Source organism: Lolium perenne, chromosome 4 (genome assembly GCF_019359855.2).
Source record: "Lolium perenne isolate Kyuss_39 chromosome 4, Kyuss_2.0, whole genome shotgun sequence".
Lineage (NCBI taxonomy): Eukaryota > Viridiplantae > Streptophyta > Magnoliopsida > Poales > Poaceae > Lolium > Lolium perenne.
The window spans coordinates 333,059,378-333,071,941 of record NC_067247.2 but is presented as its reverse complement, the minus strand read 5'-3'; the positions used below and the strand labels follow the sequence as shown (position 1 = coordinate 333,071,941).

The following is a 12,564-nucleotide window of genomic DNA, read 5'->3' as shown; positions in this document are numbered from 1 at the left end:
GACGAGGACGGCGACCTTCGCCATCTCGTCGTCCGTCATGTTCTACGGGAACTCGAAGTTCCGACCCTCCGCCATGGCCTGCTGCCATTCGTGGAAGACGACAGACGTCGCTGTCGTCCTTCACCTCCTCGCTATGGTACACGAGCGCCTCGATGTAGTCGTCGTCGTTGTCGAACGCGGCGTAGGCTTCGTCGTCGTCGTCCTCGCGGTCGTCGGCGTCGTTGTGCTGCGTCTGCTGACGTCGCATCGGCGCCTGCTGACGACGAGCCGGCGGTGCAGGGCCAAAGGGATAATCCCCGTCGCCCATGAAGCCAGCCCTTCGTCTCCGTGGACAGGTACGTACGCCAAAGCTCCGAGTCGATGTTGTACGCCGGATCGGCGCAGAGGTCCACCGGCAGATACCGCCTTTTGCGCCGGATCCCCGCGGTCCGATCAGACTCGCGCGCAGGTACTGGAGGGATGGGCACCCGGCGGTAGCTGAGCCGCCAGCCGCCAGGCAGCTGCAGGCCGGACCAGGCGTCGTCGCACGGCATCCATTTGCCATGCATAAGCCTCCCCACCGTGACGGGGAGCGGGATCTTCTTGCTGCCGCTGCCGGAGGCCTTGAAGTCATTCTTCTTCCCCATGGCGTTGCCGGAGGCCTCGAAGTCATTCTACTTGTTTCCAGTTCATTGCGCCGCCGCCTTCGTCTTCCTCATCCCATCCGTCGGCGTGCACCGACTGCCGAGACAGTAGTCCTCCGGAACCCTGCCTCTCGTGAACCTGTACGGGTGAGGGACAATCAGGTTTTTGGGGAGCGCTCCGGCGTGACTACTGGCATCACGACATCGTCATCGAACGACGAGTTCCTCCACACCGACAACTTCTTCCCGGACCCCAGCGACTTCTTCGGCAATCTCAACATGGGCGACAACGACGCTGCTGTGAAGTATGTGATCTTGTCGTTTCTCTTTCAGTTTTTGTTAGAGTTTCTTCTTCTAATATCTGTGGTAGATGCGATCGGTTTATCTTGTTTAGATGTGATCTGTTCATCTATCTTACTAGTCTGCACGTTTAGTTTATTTGTTATTTACATAGTCGTGATTTATCAATTAATTATACGGATTATTTCATAAGGATATTTGCTTATATATTCAACAGTAACGTCTTATAATATGGAATTGAGGGAGTAATTCGTAACATAGGATGTATAATGTAGAGCAGGAGAGGCATCCACGTAAACTATCACGTGCGGACGCAACCTTTGTACAAAGATCGACACGAAAGCTTTCTTGAAAGAACAAGAAATCGACATGAAGGATGACGTTTGCGTGTTGCCACCCGGGTGAGGCCATGGTCGAGCTCCGGCGAGCGCCCCAAGCTGCACCCTGCACCGTGCCTTGCCTGACAACCACGCTTTGGGTTCCAACTTCCAAGCGAAGGCAAACCCGAGACCGGGAAGGAAAACAACTCACCGATTGCGCGCGCGTTAGCAGGACACGGTCTCTTCCTCTTGAACATTGTCGCTTGTACATGCTGGGCAAACTATTTGGTCCAACTGAGAAGAAAGGTCGGTAATATTGAATCGAATGTGGATCTACTTGTGAAAGACCACAAGAGTAGGAGAAATTCGACTGGACTTAGTGATAATACGTATAGTTTTAAATTCAGACTTTGTATTCTTCATTCTTCAGTACGAGGCTGTCGGGTACAATAATAAGGTATGTTGTGATATGTACTGTACTCCGTATCTTCTGTGGTCTTTGTGGCTTCTTTATGAAATTTAACTTCTGTCATACTCCCTTCGTCCATTAATAGATGTCCAGTGGTTTATCTAAATTTGGATGTATCTATGTCTAAAAAATGTCTAGATACATTCGAATTTAGATAAACTTTTGACATCTAAAAATGGACAGAGGTAGTACTTTTTTTTGAGGGATAACTTCTGTCATACTTGGTCTAAGCAGACTACAGACCTCACAAAGAACTGAAGAAGCGCAAGCTGATGCTAGAATTATATAATATACTTTTCAACAGACTATTTCCCCCTCCTAGCGTAGCACTCAATCTACCTTCTGAATAATAATGAAAAAGAATCATTAATTCTTCCAGCTTCTCAAATAATGTACATGCAGGGTTACAAAAAGTAAAGACAACCAGACTTCACAAGTCACAAAGAAATTGAAGAAGCGCACACCGATGCCAGAACTACAGCACTGTCAACAGACTATTTCGCCCTCCTACACGAGCACTCAATCTACACTACAATTTACTGTACCTCGCACACAGTTATCGGAGTAAAATATAGTGGAAAAAAACACTCATCCCTCCATAATTTCGAATAATGTACAAACATGAAAATAAGCAATTCAACTAGGAGACCGGGACCAAACTTATAGCGTCATGTCATCAGCTTCAGTTTTAGTTTTTTCTTCTTGGGGGGAGAAGCCAGACCAAGATCCTTGCGCAGCTGCTCATCAGGTTGTAGCGTCTTTGGAACAGCACCGAAGGCACAACGGGTGACCTCCAGCCCCGAGAGTGCTTGGTGCAGATATACAGATGCATCCTCCAAATTTTGCTTTACTTTACGAGTCCTTAGAAAGGCGGGGAAGTAAGTCTTGGACCCTTGGTGGATTCTTGGCTCTCCTTGAGGAAGGTTTATCTCAGCAGCCTCGATGAATCTGTCGGTTGCTGCCTCCCAAGACAAGTCATACATGTGTGTATCTGTTAATGGAGCAGGCTGCTCTGCTAGAGCATCCAGGGTGAGCTGTACAAACTCTTCATCATTGTTATAGATGCGACAATTGGGGAACTGCTTGAAGAACTCGTTTGAAGGGTGATTTGCACATATCACAATCTTTCCCATCGCAAGGGCCTCAGCAGAGGTCGTGCAGACCACATCTGTTGTGCTAGGGTTGATGAATACTTTATAGCTGTCGGGAAACATCGGACTATTAATAACACAAATCATAGCATGTATCCTCGATATAAAAGAATATATTGACATTCCTATGATCTAGTACTGTAGATCCTTCCCCAGCCTGCTGAGGAAGCTTATGCTGAGTTGTGATTAGAATAGTAAGATTAAACTTTATCTTATATTTATATTTATATTTCTATATAGAAAGGGCAAAATGAAAGGAACCTTTGTTGTCTTCGAAGTGACATATTGCTATACATAGATTTCAAACAGATATTTCGAATAAAAAGAAATAAGGAAATTCAAAGAAGTATTTGGTAATTATGAGAACTCACTCATGGAACAAGGGGTCTGCATGATCACGTCCAGGGTGAACCTTCACAGCCAAACTTAAGCGCTCTGCAGATTCTCGGACTTCATCTGAATCTTCCCCACTACCATATAAATCTACTTCAAGACCACCCAACCTGCTCTGATATTTGGACAGAAGGTCGAGAAGCTCCCTGTACCCCTTACTCCACACCATCTTCCCAATGTAGTATGCCCCCTTTGTGAAGGCTACCTCTCCATTCTGCAGCTGCTTTAACTTTAGCTTGCCTACCTCAAGAAATTTTGGATTCACACCATGGACATTGCATACAACAGATTTGGGAAAATCTTGAGTGGCACCCGATAGTCTGATTATCTGTTTTCATGTAAGCCAAAGTTAGCATTGGATGATTCTGGCTGAACAGGGCAGGTTGATTCTGGGTTCTAGGGGTTACAGGGTTCTCGAAATCAACAATTTGTAATGGAGGGAAACAAATAAATCCAGGCAGGAAAATTCAACCTACATGTGTCCTCACCATTTTCTATCTTTAATAACTTTTGTATGTCATGAAACATGTCACTGAAATGTCCAAAAATTTAAACGAGCAATGTGCACCATGAAAATGCGTATTACATACTAATTATACCTAACAACCGAACGTATGTACAAATTCTACGAAAATCAAATCTGGCGTGGTTGGTCCAAAGTTGCAGTGGTAAATGGAAATTATCTGGCATACCAAATTTTGCAAAATTTAGGAAAAAATACAAGACTCTTTAAAATGTTATTTTAAAGAGTGTTGGATTATCTTGGTAGTGCAGAAATTCTCCATCAGATGGAATTGTCCTCTTCAAAATTTCCAAGGCAGCTTTTGTGCACGTTTCTTAACAACTCTATCCAAATATCTAAGAAGATGTTTTAGTCAATGTCACACAGATTATAAATTCAAAATTGTACATAATAATTATTGCTATGTTCACTCGACAAAGGCCAGCAGATATAAAAAAGGCTATAACTCATCACAACACAGTTGATCTTATATCTGAAGGATAAACATGTGGCATGCATTGACCGAAATATGAATAGAAAACGTGTATGCAGAGGGCATCATGAACAGAAACAGCGTGGTTTACTCATGAACAGAGAAATGTTTGACTGCACAGATTCAGGATGTTACCTTGTGGCAGTAAATTCGGCTAACCCAGGTGTTCATATATCTGAGGCAGCAGGCCAACACTTGTCCATTCTTTTCTCTTCTCACATATGCTAGATAATTAGTGTGGATCACACCTACCACTCGTCTGAACTTATTTTTCCATCTTCTCCCATGGTGGTACCAGTTTAGATGCTCAGGCTCCTCTAGAACAGCGATATCAGCCATCTCATCTGGAATGCACTCTGTGATATCTCCAACAGGTAGAATGCTTCTCATTTCTATGGAAAACTGCATGGAAAGAAAAGGCCAAGCTCTTTCAGATTGCCTCAAAGCAGAACCAAATGAAAATTGAGAGGGAAAATACGCATATTGGCAGATGGAAGCTAGCAACTAGAAGGTCTAATACCAACAAGAACAAAATGATCAGTTTCGTGTTTTTAACTCTCTGTAATTAAGGGGTCAAACTGCTCTTAAAACATACATAACTCTCTGTAATCAGTTTGAATTAGGTACACTTGAAAGGAAATCAATTGCGCAAAGTAAATCATTTTGTGTACTTTGGCAGGGTAGAATTTGATGCTGAACGATGGCCTAAAGTCAACCCTCTCCTCGATCCAGCGACGAACATATCCCTCTTGCTCCAACGGCGAATCAAACACAATCTTGTTAGGGTAAACCAACTCTTGGTCCTTGAGAGAAAGCCAGGGGATGACCAGGGTGACATCCCTGCTCCCATCCTTTGCAAGGTAGGCCGCGCGGAACAGCGGGTTGATGGAGGTCCCCGTCATCCACGGAAGGCTCGCTGTGGTGAAGACGGCAAAATGTCGCCTCGTCGACATGGCGTGCAACAATTACACTGCAGCTCCACCAAAAATGTCGCCTTATCCTCTAACTGGAACAAAAAAAACATACATGAATGAATGAGGAGTGCGGATTAATTAAGAGGAATAGGGGGTGTGCGTGTTGCAGCCGCAGAAATCACATGAAAGCGAGCGCGCGCGCGCCTGCTCGGAGACTAATACGAGTCTACCAATAAACTAACTGACGACTATTCCAAAGACGCTGCGCGGGGAGTGGACGGGATCAAGCAGATTTCTCCGGAACCAGAAGGTGCTTACCAGCAAAGGGGCTGGTAGGGGAGCCTGACGAGAGGGGCCGCCGGCGTCGGGAGAGCACGGCTCGGTGGAGGCGTGGCGGCGGCGGCGACCTGAGTTGTCGGCTGGGGACGGCTGTGGCGACGAGGGGGTGGAGAGCCAGAGGGGGAGAGGGAGCGGGCGGGTGGCGGCGGCGGCGGCGGGACGCTAGCTTAGCGAAGCGGAGGGGAAAGGGAGGCGGCCACGCCCACCTACACCTGTCGGCTGTCGTGCCGTGTGCGCTCCGGTCGCGGACGCCTGGATTCCAGTTAGTTCCGTTCGGTAGCGACGTGCCAAGGTTAGCGGATCTAATCTCGACGGACGGGACAAGAGACAGCGCGACGGCTGACACGGCCTGACGGCCCACCGGCGAGTAATTTAGTCGCTGCTAATCTGTGATGCTCTTTAATGACGCAGAATATTCTTCTGTAATAACTGTATGGAAAATGATTGTATCCCCCCGGGGGATCGGATCGCTCACAGCCTCCGGCTTCTCGTGATGACAGGCGTCCCTAGCTGGCCCACACACGTTCTCTTCCCCAGCGAAACGTCTCCCCGATCTTCTTTCTCTCTCTACTACTTTTCCCCAACGCAGTCCGCTGTCCCGCCGGGTCCGCCGCCCGTGCGCTGCTCTGCCCATCGCCGTGGCTCTGCTCGCCCTGGCCGGCGTCCCGCTGCTACTCTCGAGGCCCGGCACTGGCTCGGAATGATCGAAGCCGCAGCCGGTGTCCGCCGGGGCGCGGCTGCACGCACGAGGTGAAGTCCGCGCGAGCGCGGTAGCGGCGGACGATGGGCGGTGCTCGGAAGTGGCGCGGCCGCGCTACGGCGGGCGGGCACGCGCGGTGGACGCCGCCGTGGCGGCGGTGTTACTCGGCGTGGTGCACCCCATGTCCGGCGGCATCGGCATGGCGCCTTCATCGTCGTCAGAACGCGAGCTCCGGCGAGGCCGTCGCCTTCGAAGCACCAGAGACCGCGCTATTGGGCCGCCAAGAGTTTGCTCCCTTGGGACTTCGGCGTTGCTTTTGCGGAGGTGGTTCTCGCTTCAGAGGCCTCCGTCGCCACGGTGGAGCGTGCTTTTTCTACCCACGGATACATGCTTTGCTACCTTAGATGTCGGCCATTGCTACCGCGGTTCGGGAGGTTCTTTGCCTTGGGCAGGCCGTTGATGTCTCTGAATATTTCTTCATTTTTTTTGGACTTGCAACATATGAATAATTTTTTGCTACGTCATTTTTATGGTTTTGCTACTATTGCTTAATGTGTTTGCTACTGGGGTCTCCGGTGCCGTCTCCGGTGAGTTCTCTGGCGAGTTCTCCATTGATGTCTCCGACGATATCCATTTTTGCTACAATAGCATAACTTTTTTGCTACGCGCACTCCGGCGAGTCTCCGGTGGTATATCCGGCGAGCTCAACATTTTTCTTTTATTTCGTGGGTGAACCGTTATTTGCTACACTGAAGCAAAAGTGGGATTTTTTTTGCTACCCGGTAGCAAAAATGACACGTGTCAGCACGGGGACCCGGGGGCTGGGAAATTAAATCCCCCGGGGGACGCCCAGTACTATCCTAACTGTATTCATTGACAACCACGGCCGGGTACCGACCGAATCCAACGACCCAGGTGTCAGGGCCACCGTGACAGCAAGGATCCACCTGTTCCAATCCGTACCAAGTCAACAATACAATACGTGGTAGTTTGTTCAAAAAGAAGAAAAAAACAATACAATGGTAGCGAGGTGGTAGCCCTAATGGTGGAGTCTAGATGGAAGACACTCGATGGAATAGATTCTTCCATGTCAATCCATCATGTCTCTTTTTACCGCCTTCGTCCATGTCAACTTTGGTCTTCTTCTACCCTTTCCTTGTATTTCTATACTTATTAAAATTTCGCTACTAACTGATGCGGAGGTCTTCCTTGGATATGACCAAACCTGATTAGTCAGTGTTGGATTAGCTTCTCCTCGACCGGTGCCACCCCTAGCCTATTGAAGAACTTAATCCCTAGAGACAATAATAAAGAGTTTATCATTATAAATTCAATTTAATGATTAATTTTATTTCTTTATACTATAAGTGCTATGTGTCTTGGATATGAGATTCAAAGCAAACTCATAAGCATGTGTAGGGGAATAAACAAACAAGTGTTCCTAGTCCTGCCTCTTGGACTAGCTCGTGTGTTGTTTTGATGATCATGCTCTCGTAATCATGAGTATTTATAATAACGACAACATCAGGGGTAAATTGTTAAGAGTAACAATCGTACTAAACCAACCTAGCTGTTATATAGTATTATCTGTGTGTGATCTTATGAAATGAATCCTTATACCATGTGAGTATCATAAATCTCTTTCCGGAAGACATATATAGATTATCATCAGATGTATACCGTAAAAGGAGGCAAGAAAGGTGGTATTCATATATGTTGGAAAGAGTGTCGGAGGACCCGATGACTCCTGAGTGGGAATTGCTCCTCCGAAATAACGACAAATATTTTAAGGGCCCATCTAAGTATTATGATGTCATCCAAATCGTATGACCTGACAAGATTGTAACATGTATTACAAGGATATTGGACTAGGTACGAGAAAGAGAGATGAAACTAGATCAAGGATAACAGTATACTGATCAACAGTTGAATCACAAGGATAACAATGTCCCACCTCGGGATTTCATAATATCGTGAAGCAATAGGATTGATATTATAATATATATGTCATAGAAGGTTACTCAATCATGAAACTAAGCTATCATGAATGTCTCGGTCCCGCTGTTAGCCATTGATCCGAAAGAGTTTCGGAATAGTCAGGCTGAAGTACTTTACTCCCTCCGTTCTAATTTAGTCTACATTCTAGAAAAAATGAGACAAACTAGTGTTGCATTTATTAGTACTACTTAGATATATGAACAACCAATCTAAGCTACATTGAAAATAACAACGTCCAATTAAAAGAGTAAAATCACTTTGTTTTCAGTGTTGTTGTTGAAGAACAAATTTTGAGGTTAGAATGTAGACTATTTCAGAACGGGGGAGTATGTTTTTAAAGTACTTGATGTAATGAGAGAAATTATTATTAAAACATAAATAAGAGAAAAGGGTTTGCTGGCACTTCCAAAGTACAAGAAATTCTAGGCGAATCTAGATGAGAATTTTGCCTGGTTGTCTTAACAAAAAAATGATTTCGTGTACTAAAATTCCATCTATGAAATATGGGAATTGCTAGTTCTTTGTAGACTAGGAACTAAATTAGTGCTTAGTAGGCTTTTTCAACGTTAGATTTGCATCGTAATTCGTGCACTATACTTAAAATTAGTCACACCCATAAATTGTACTCCCACCGTCCATAAAAGGATGTTGGAGATTTTTCCAAATTTAGATATATCTATATACTAAAGATTGTCTAGATACATCTATTTTTAGATAAACTCACACAACATCAAATCAACATCGGCAAGAGCACCAACACTACTATGTTAGGGAATACCAACCGACCATCCTTGTCGATGTCGCTGGAGAGTCGAGAATACGAGTCACCATTATCGATGACGTAGCAGTTGGGACAAAAATTGGGAGGATAATCCTCTTCGTGGCAACCACGAGAAAAGATTCAAAAAGATCCGACGAAGCAAGATCCGAAAGTTCATACCTAGACAATTGTAATATTTCAACACCACCATTGATGTCTGGAAGGAAATCTCGTCGTTGAACGAAAGACCCAAGATCTCTTATTGCAAATGATGATGCCATGCCATCTCCATTGAGGAGAAACCAACAAGAAGACTGCAACCAAAATCCTAACATAATCTACTGAAAATACTACTTTTATTGAAAACTTCACGCATATATCATGTTCCAATCCTCCCGATCGGCGATGCCGAACGGGGAGAGAGAACCGATATATAGATTAGGCTAAAGTCGAGGCAGTTAGCGTACTTGTTGATGCGGCGGCTGATGGGAAGAGACAGACTGGAAAAGACCAAGTGGTACTTGTCTTTACTGGCACATCTTTTTTTCCTTCTCCGTGTGCAAGACATAAAAGAAAATCGAGATGAGAACCAACCTGAGGTTGGGTGGTTAGGAGGGTGGTTGTACCCCAGTCCACCATAGTTCAAACATCAGGTTTGACATCTGTGTGTCTCATAAAGATAGAATATATTTTTTCAGTGGGAGGCGACGTTTCCGTCGACAGCGAGGCGCCCGTGATGACTTCACTAGTGGAAAACGGGGCTATAGGCCCGGTCCATTTGGGCCTTCAGTCCCGGTTCCCAAACCGGGACCAATTAGGCGGGACTAAAGGGTCCCCCCTTTAGTCTCGGTTCAAAGTTGCACCGGGCCTAAAGGCCGCGCCACGTGGTGCGGCCAGGGAGCTCGCGGTGGATGGCCTTTGGTCCCGTTTCGTGGTACGAACCGGGCCTGGGGGGGCGTTTCTCTTCCGCGGCAGAGTTTCAACAATGCATATATATCATTCAAGAAACCACAAAAAATCGTCGTGAATATATATAGACATCGTCAACAGTACACGTAATGCATGCATATTTACAATATAAAGTCGGATCTCTTTACTAAATCTATTTGCCTTTACGAAGTGCACGATCAAGATCTACGAACTGCCGATAGTGCTCTCCACCTAGGGTAATGACCTCGGTAACAAAGAATCCCGCGATTTCCTCTTGAATTGCTCGTATTTGATCCTCCATTATGAGAGTGTCCCGCAGGCGTATCATCTATATTTAAAAAGGGAGATCAATATATGAATGGAACTCAATACAATAGATGGTACTAATTAAGATTAATTGTGAAAATTTGTTATCGTACACGAGTCTGGTGTATACGGGCATCCCCACCCTTGGGACAGGCCATGTCACGAATGAAGGTGCAGATGTAGTATCCACATAAGTTATTCTCGGGTTCCTGCCTCATACACTTTACGAAAAAATAGTTCGATCAAACTAATAATCAAGCATCGTATTGAAAGTAAATATCATATATAGAGTTTCACTGACATAGCTATATATATAGTACTACTTACAGGGTAATCTTGAAATGTAAGCTCCGGTTTCCATTTACCCGGAACAGTATTGATGAACCGTTTCCAAGCCCTGCCCGGCAAAAAATAATGAGTAAATGAGTTATTGATTAGTTAATGATATCGTCGAATTAGAACAGATGAAGATGCCAATACGAAATTGATTGAAATTACCTCTGGAGAATGGCAGCCATGTCCGCCCATTCCGCATATTCTTTACGTTTCGAGTCCATGACATTTACGACTCCTTTGTGAAGATCAATGATTAGGAGAATAAAGTGGAATCTGCACAAGCATAGCTCAATGATTACGAGAATAAAGTGTAAGGTGCATAAGCATAATGTATGTTATATATAACACTCACTGGAAGTTGTAGGGAAAGAATATATCCTCTTTGTCTGCTTGCTTCTCTAAAAACATTACGATGTTGTCCTCTGTGTCCTTGGCGAAGTCTCGAACCGTAACTTCATGAACTGTGTCTGGGTCTATGAACCCCAGCGGTAGGAGCTTGCCTCTTTTGAATTCGAGCTTCTTCATTCTGCATAATTAAATGTATAGCGTACACAAAGAATATGGTGAGGATAATTGTTAGTGCAAATGAATGAGCTGAGTTACAGACTTAATTACATAAATAAATCACTTACAGGCAGTAGCAACTGATGACAGCTTTGTCGAGGGCGTCTTGATTGAATAACTGAAATAGTTCTTCTAACTCAAGGTTTATCTCCTCGGCCCCCCGGAAGTAATGCTCATCTCTAAGATACACCGTGAGGTAGCCATCACCTCTTCGACATGCTTTCAGGTACCATTCATGCAACCTTCGCATCTGAGTCCCTAGACGCGCGAGCTCGCCAGGTTTGACGAGATCAGATCCGTATCTATACTTGTTTACCACTTGAGCCGTTGGATAGTAATCTTCGTACTCAACTGATGCTCCCTGAGCTCTAGCCGCCCGTTCGATCATCGATGCCGTCTCTGGATCATCATAGGGCTGCACGACGAAGTGGGGTATGGCCTGAATGTCCTGCTGTCCAAGCTGGGCGACTTTTTATGCTTCTTTGCTCGCTCTAGAGGACTGTCCAAGAGAGCAGTCATAATCAGCTCTCAGCTCAGGTCTCTTCATTCTCGTCTCGGCAAAGTGCTTCACTGTATGCGGTGGAATAAACATCTTCTTCGGCGCAAGAAACGCCTTTTGCTCTTCAGTCTGCTCATGTGGTAACAACTCTGGAGTCTGTGCCCTCATCGGAGTTGATGATCTCTTCGGAGCTGTAGGAGTTGCCGCGGTTAGCTTCCTCTTTTGCTTAGGTGGAGGCGGCGGAGTCTCCTGACGAGGAGGAGGAGGCGGCGGAGTATTTTCACGCGGAGGAGACTGCTCATGCACAGGGGAATCATCATCGCGCAGAGGAGAATCATCACGCGGAGGAGACTGCGTAGGTGGTGGAGGAGGCGGACGAGGTGGCCTGCTTGTTGGCTTCTCACCTGGAAACACAATGTTCTCCTTCCACCATTGCACGGTGGTTCTACGGGCTTCTCCCAGTTCTTTGATTTCCCCATCTTCACCTGCAGGGTACTCAAGCACCAACCCCTCATAATCTCTCAACACTTCATCCACCATCACAACAGCAAAGTCGTCTTGGACCGGACGGCAATGGTAAGACCTTGTAGGTAAGAGGATGCCGACCGCTGCCTTGAAGGATAGGTTGAAAACTTTAACATGCAGCTCACAAGAACGACTCTCAGTGAGATCATCCACGGGGGGGTAGCGAGGAGGCTCGACCACCTGGTCATCATCATCATTATCCACCTGCTGAGAGGAAGCCACGCTGCTTTTCCGGTGTTGTTGAGATTGCAGCGGGACGAGGGCATTGAGCAATGCAGGATCTACAGCCTGCCCCTGAGCCATCTGGGATGTAAGTACTTGGGTTACCATGGTTAATTGGGCTTTCATGGTGCTCATACCCTCCTCTAAGGACGTTATGCGGTCTGTTTCCCTTGCCTTTCTCCTCTCATGACTTTTATCAGGAAATCTCTTCCTTTCCGCA

At 46.0% G+C, this 12,564-nt stretch overlaps 1 protein-coding gene across 1 annotated transcript; it reads right to left on the bottom strand.

Moving 5' to 3' along the window:
• Positions 1-2,141: 2,141 nt before the first annotated feature.
• On the bottom strand, positions 2,142-5,269 carry LOC127296497 (digalactosyldiacylglycerol synthase 2, chloroplastic). Its single transcript, XM_051326594.2, has 4 exons — positions 4,923-5,269; positions 4,387-4,653; positions 3,235-3,584; positions 2,142-2,912 (listed from the first exon to the last, which is right to left on the bottom strand). Exons 1-4 carry the CDS (start codon positions 5,202-5,204, stop codon positions 2,381-2,383), a joined length of 1,431 nt encoding a protein of 476 aa, XP_051182554.1. The 5' UTR covers positions 5,205-5,269; the 3' UTR covers positions 2,142-2,380.
• Between the last annotated feature and the right edge of the window lie 7,295 nt (positions 5,270-12,564).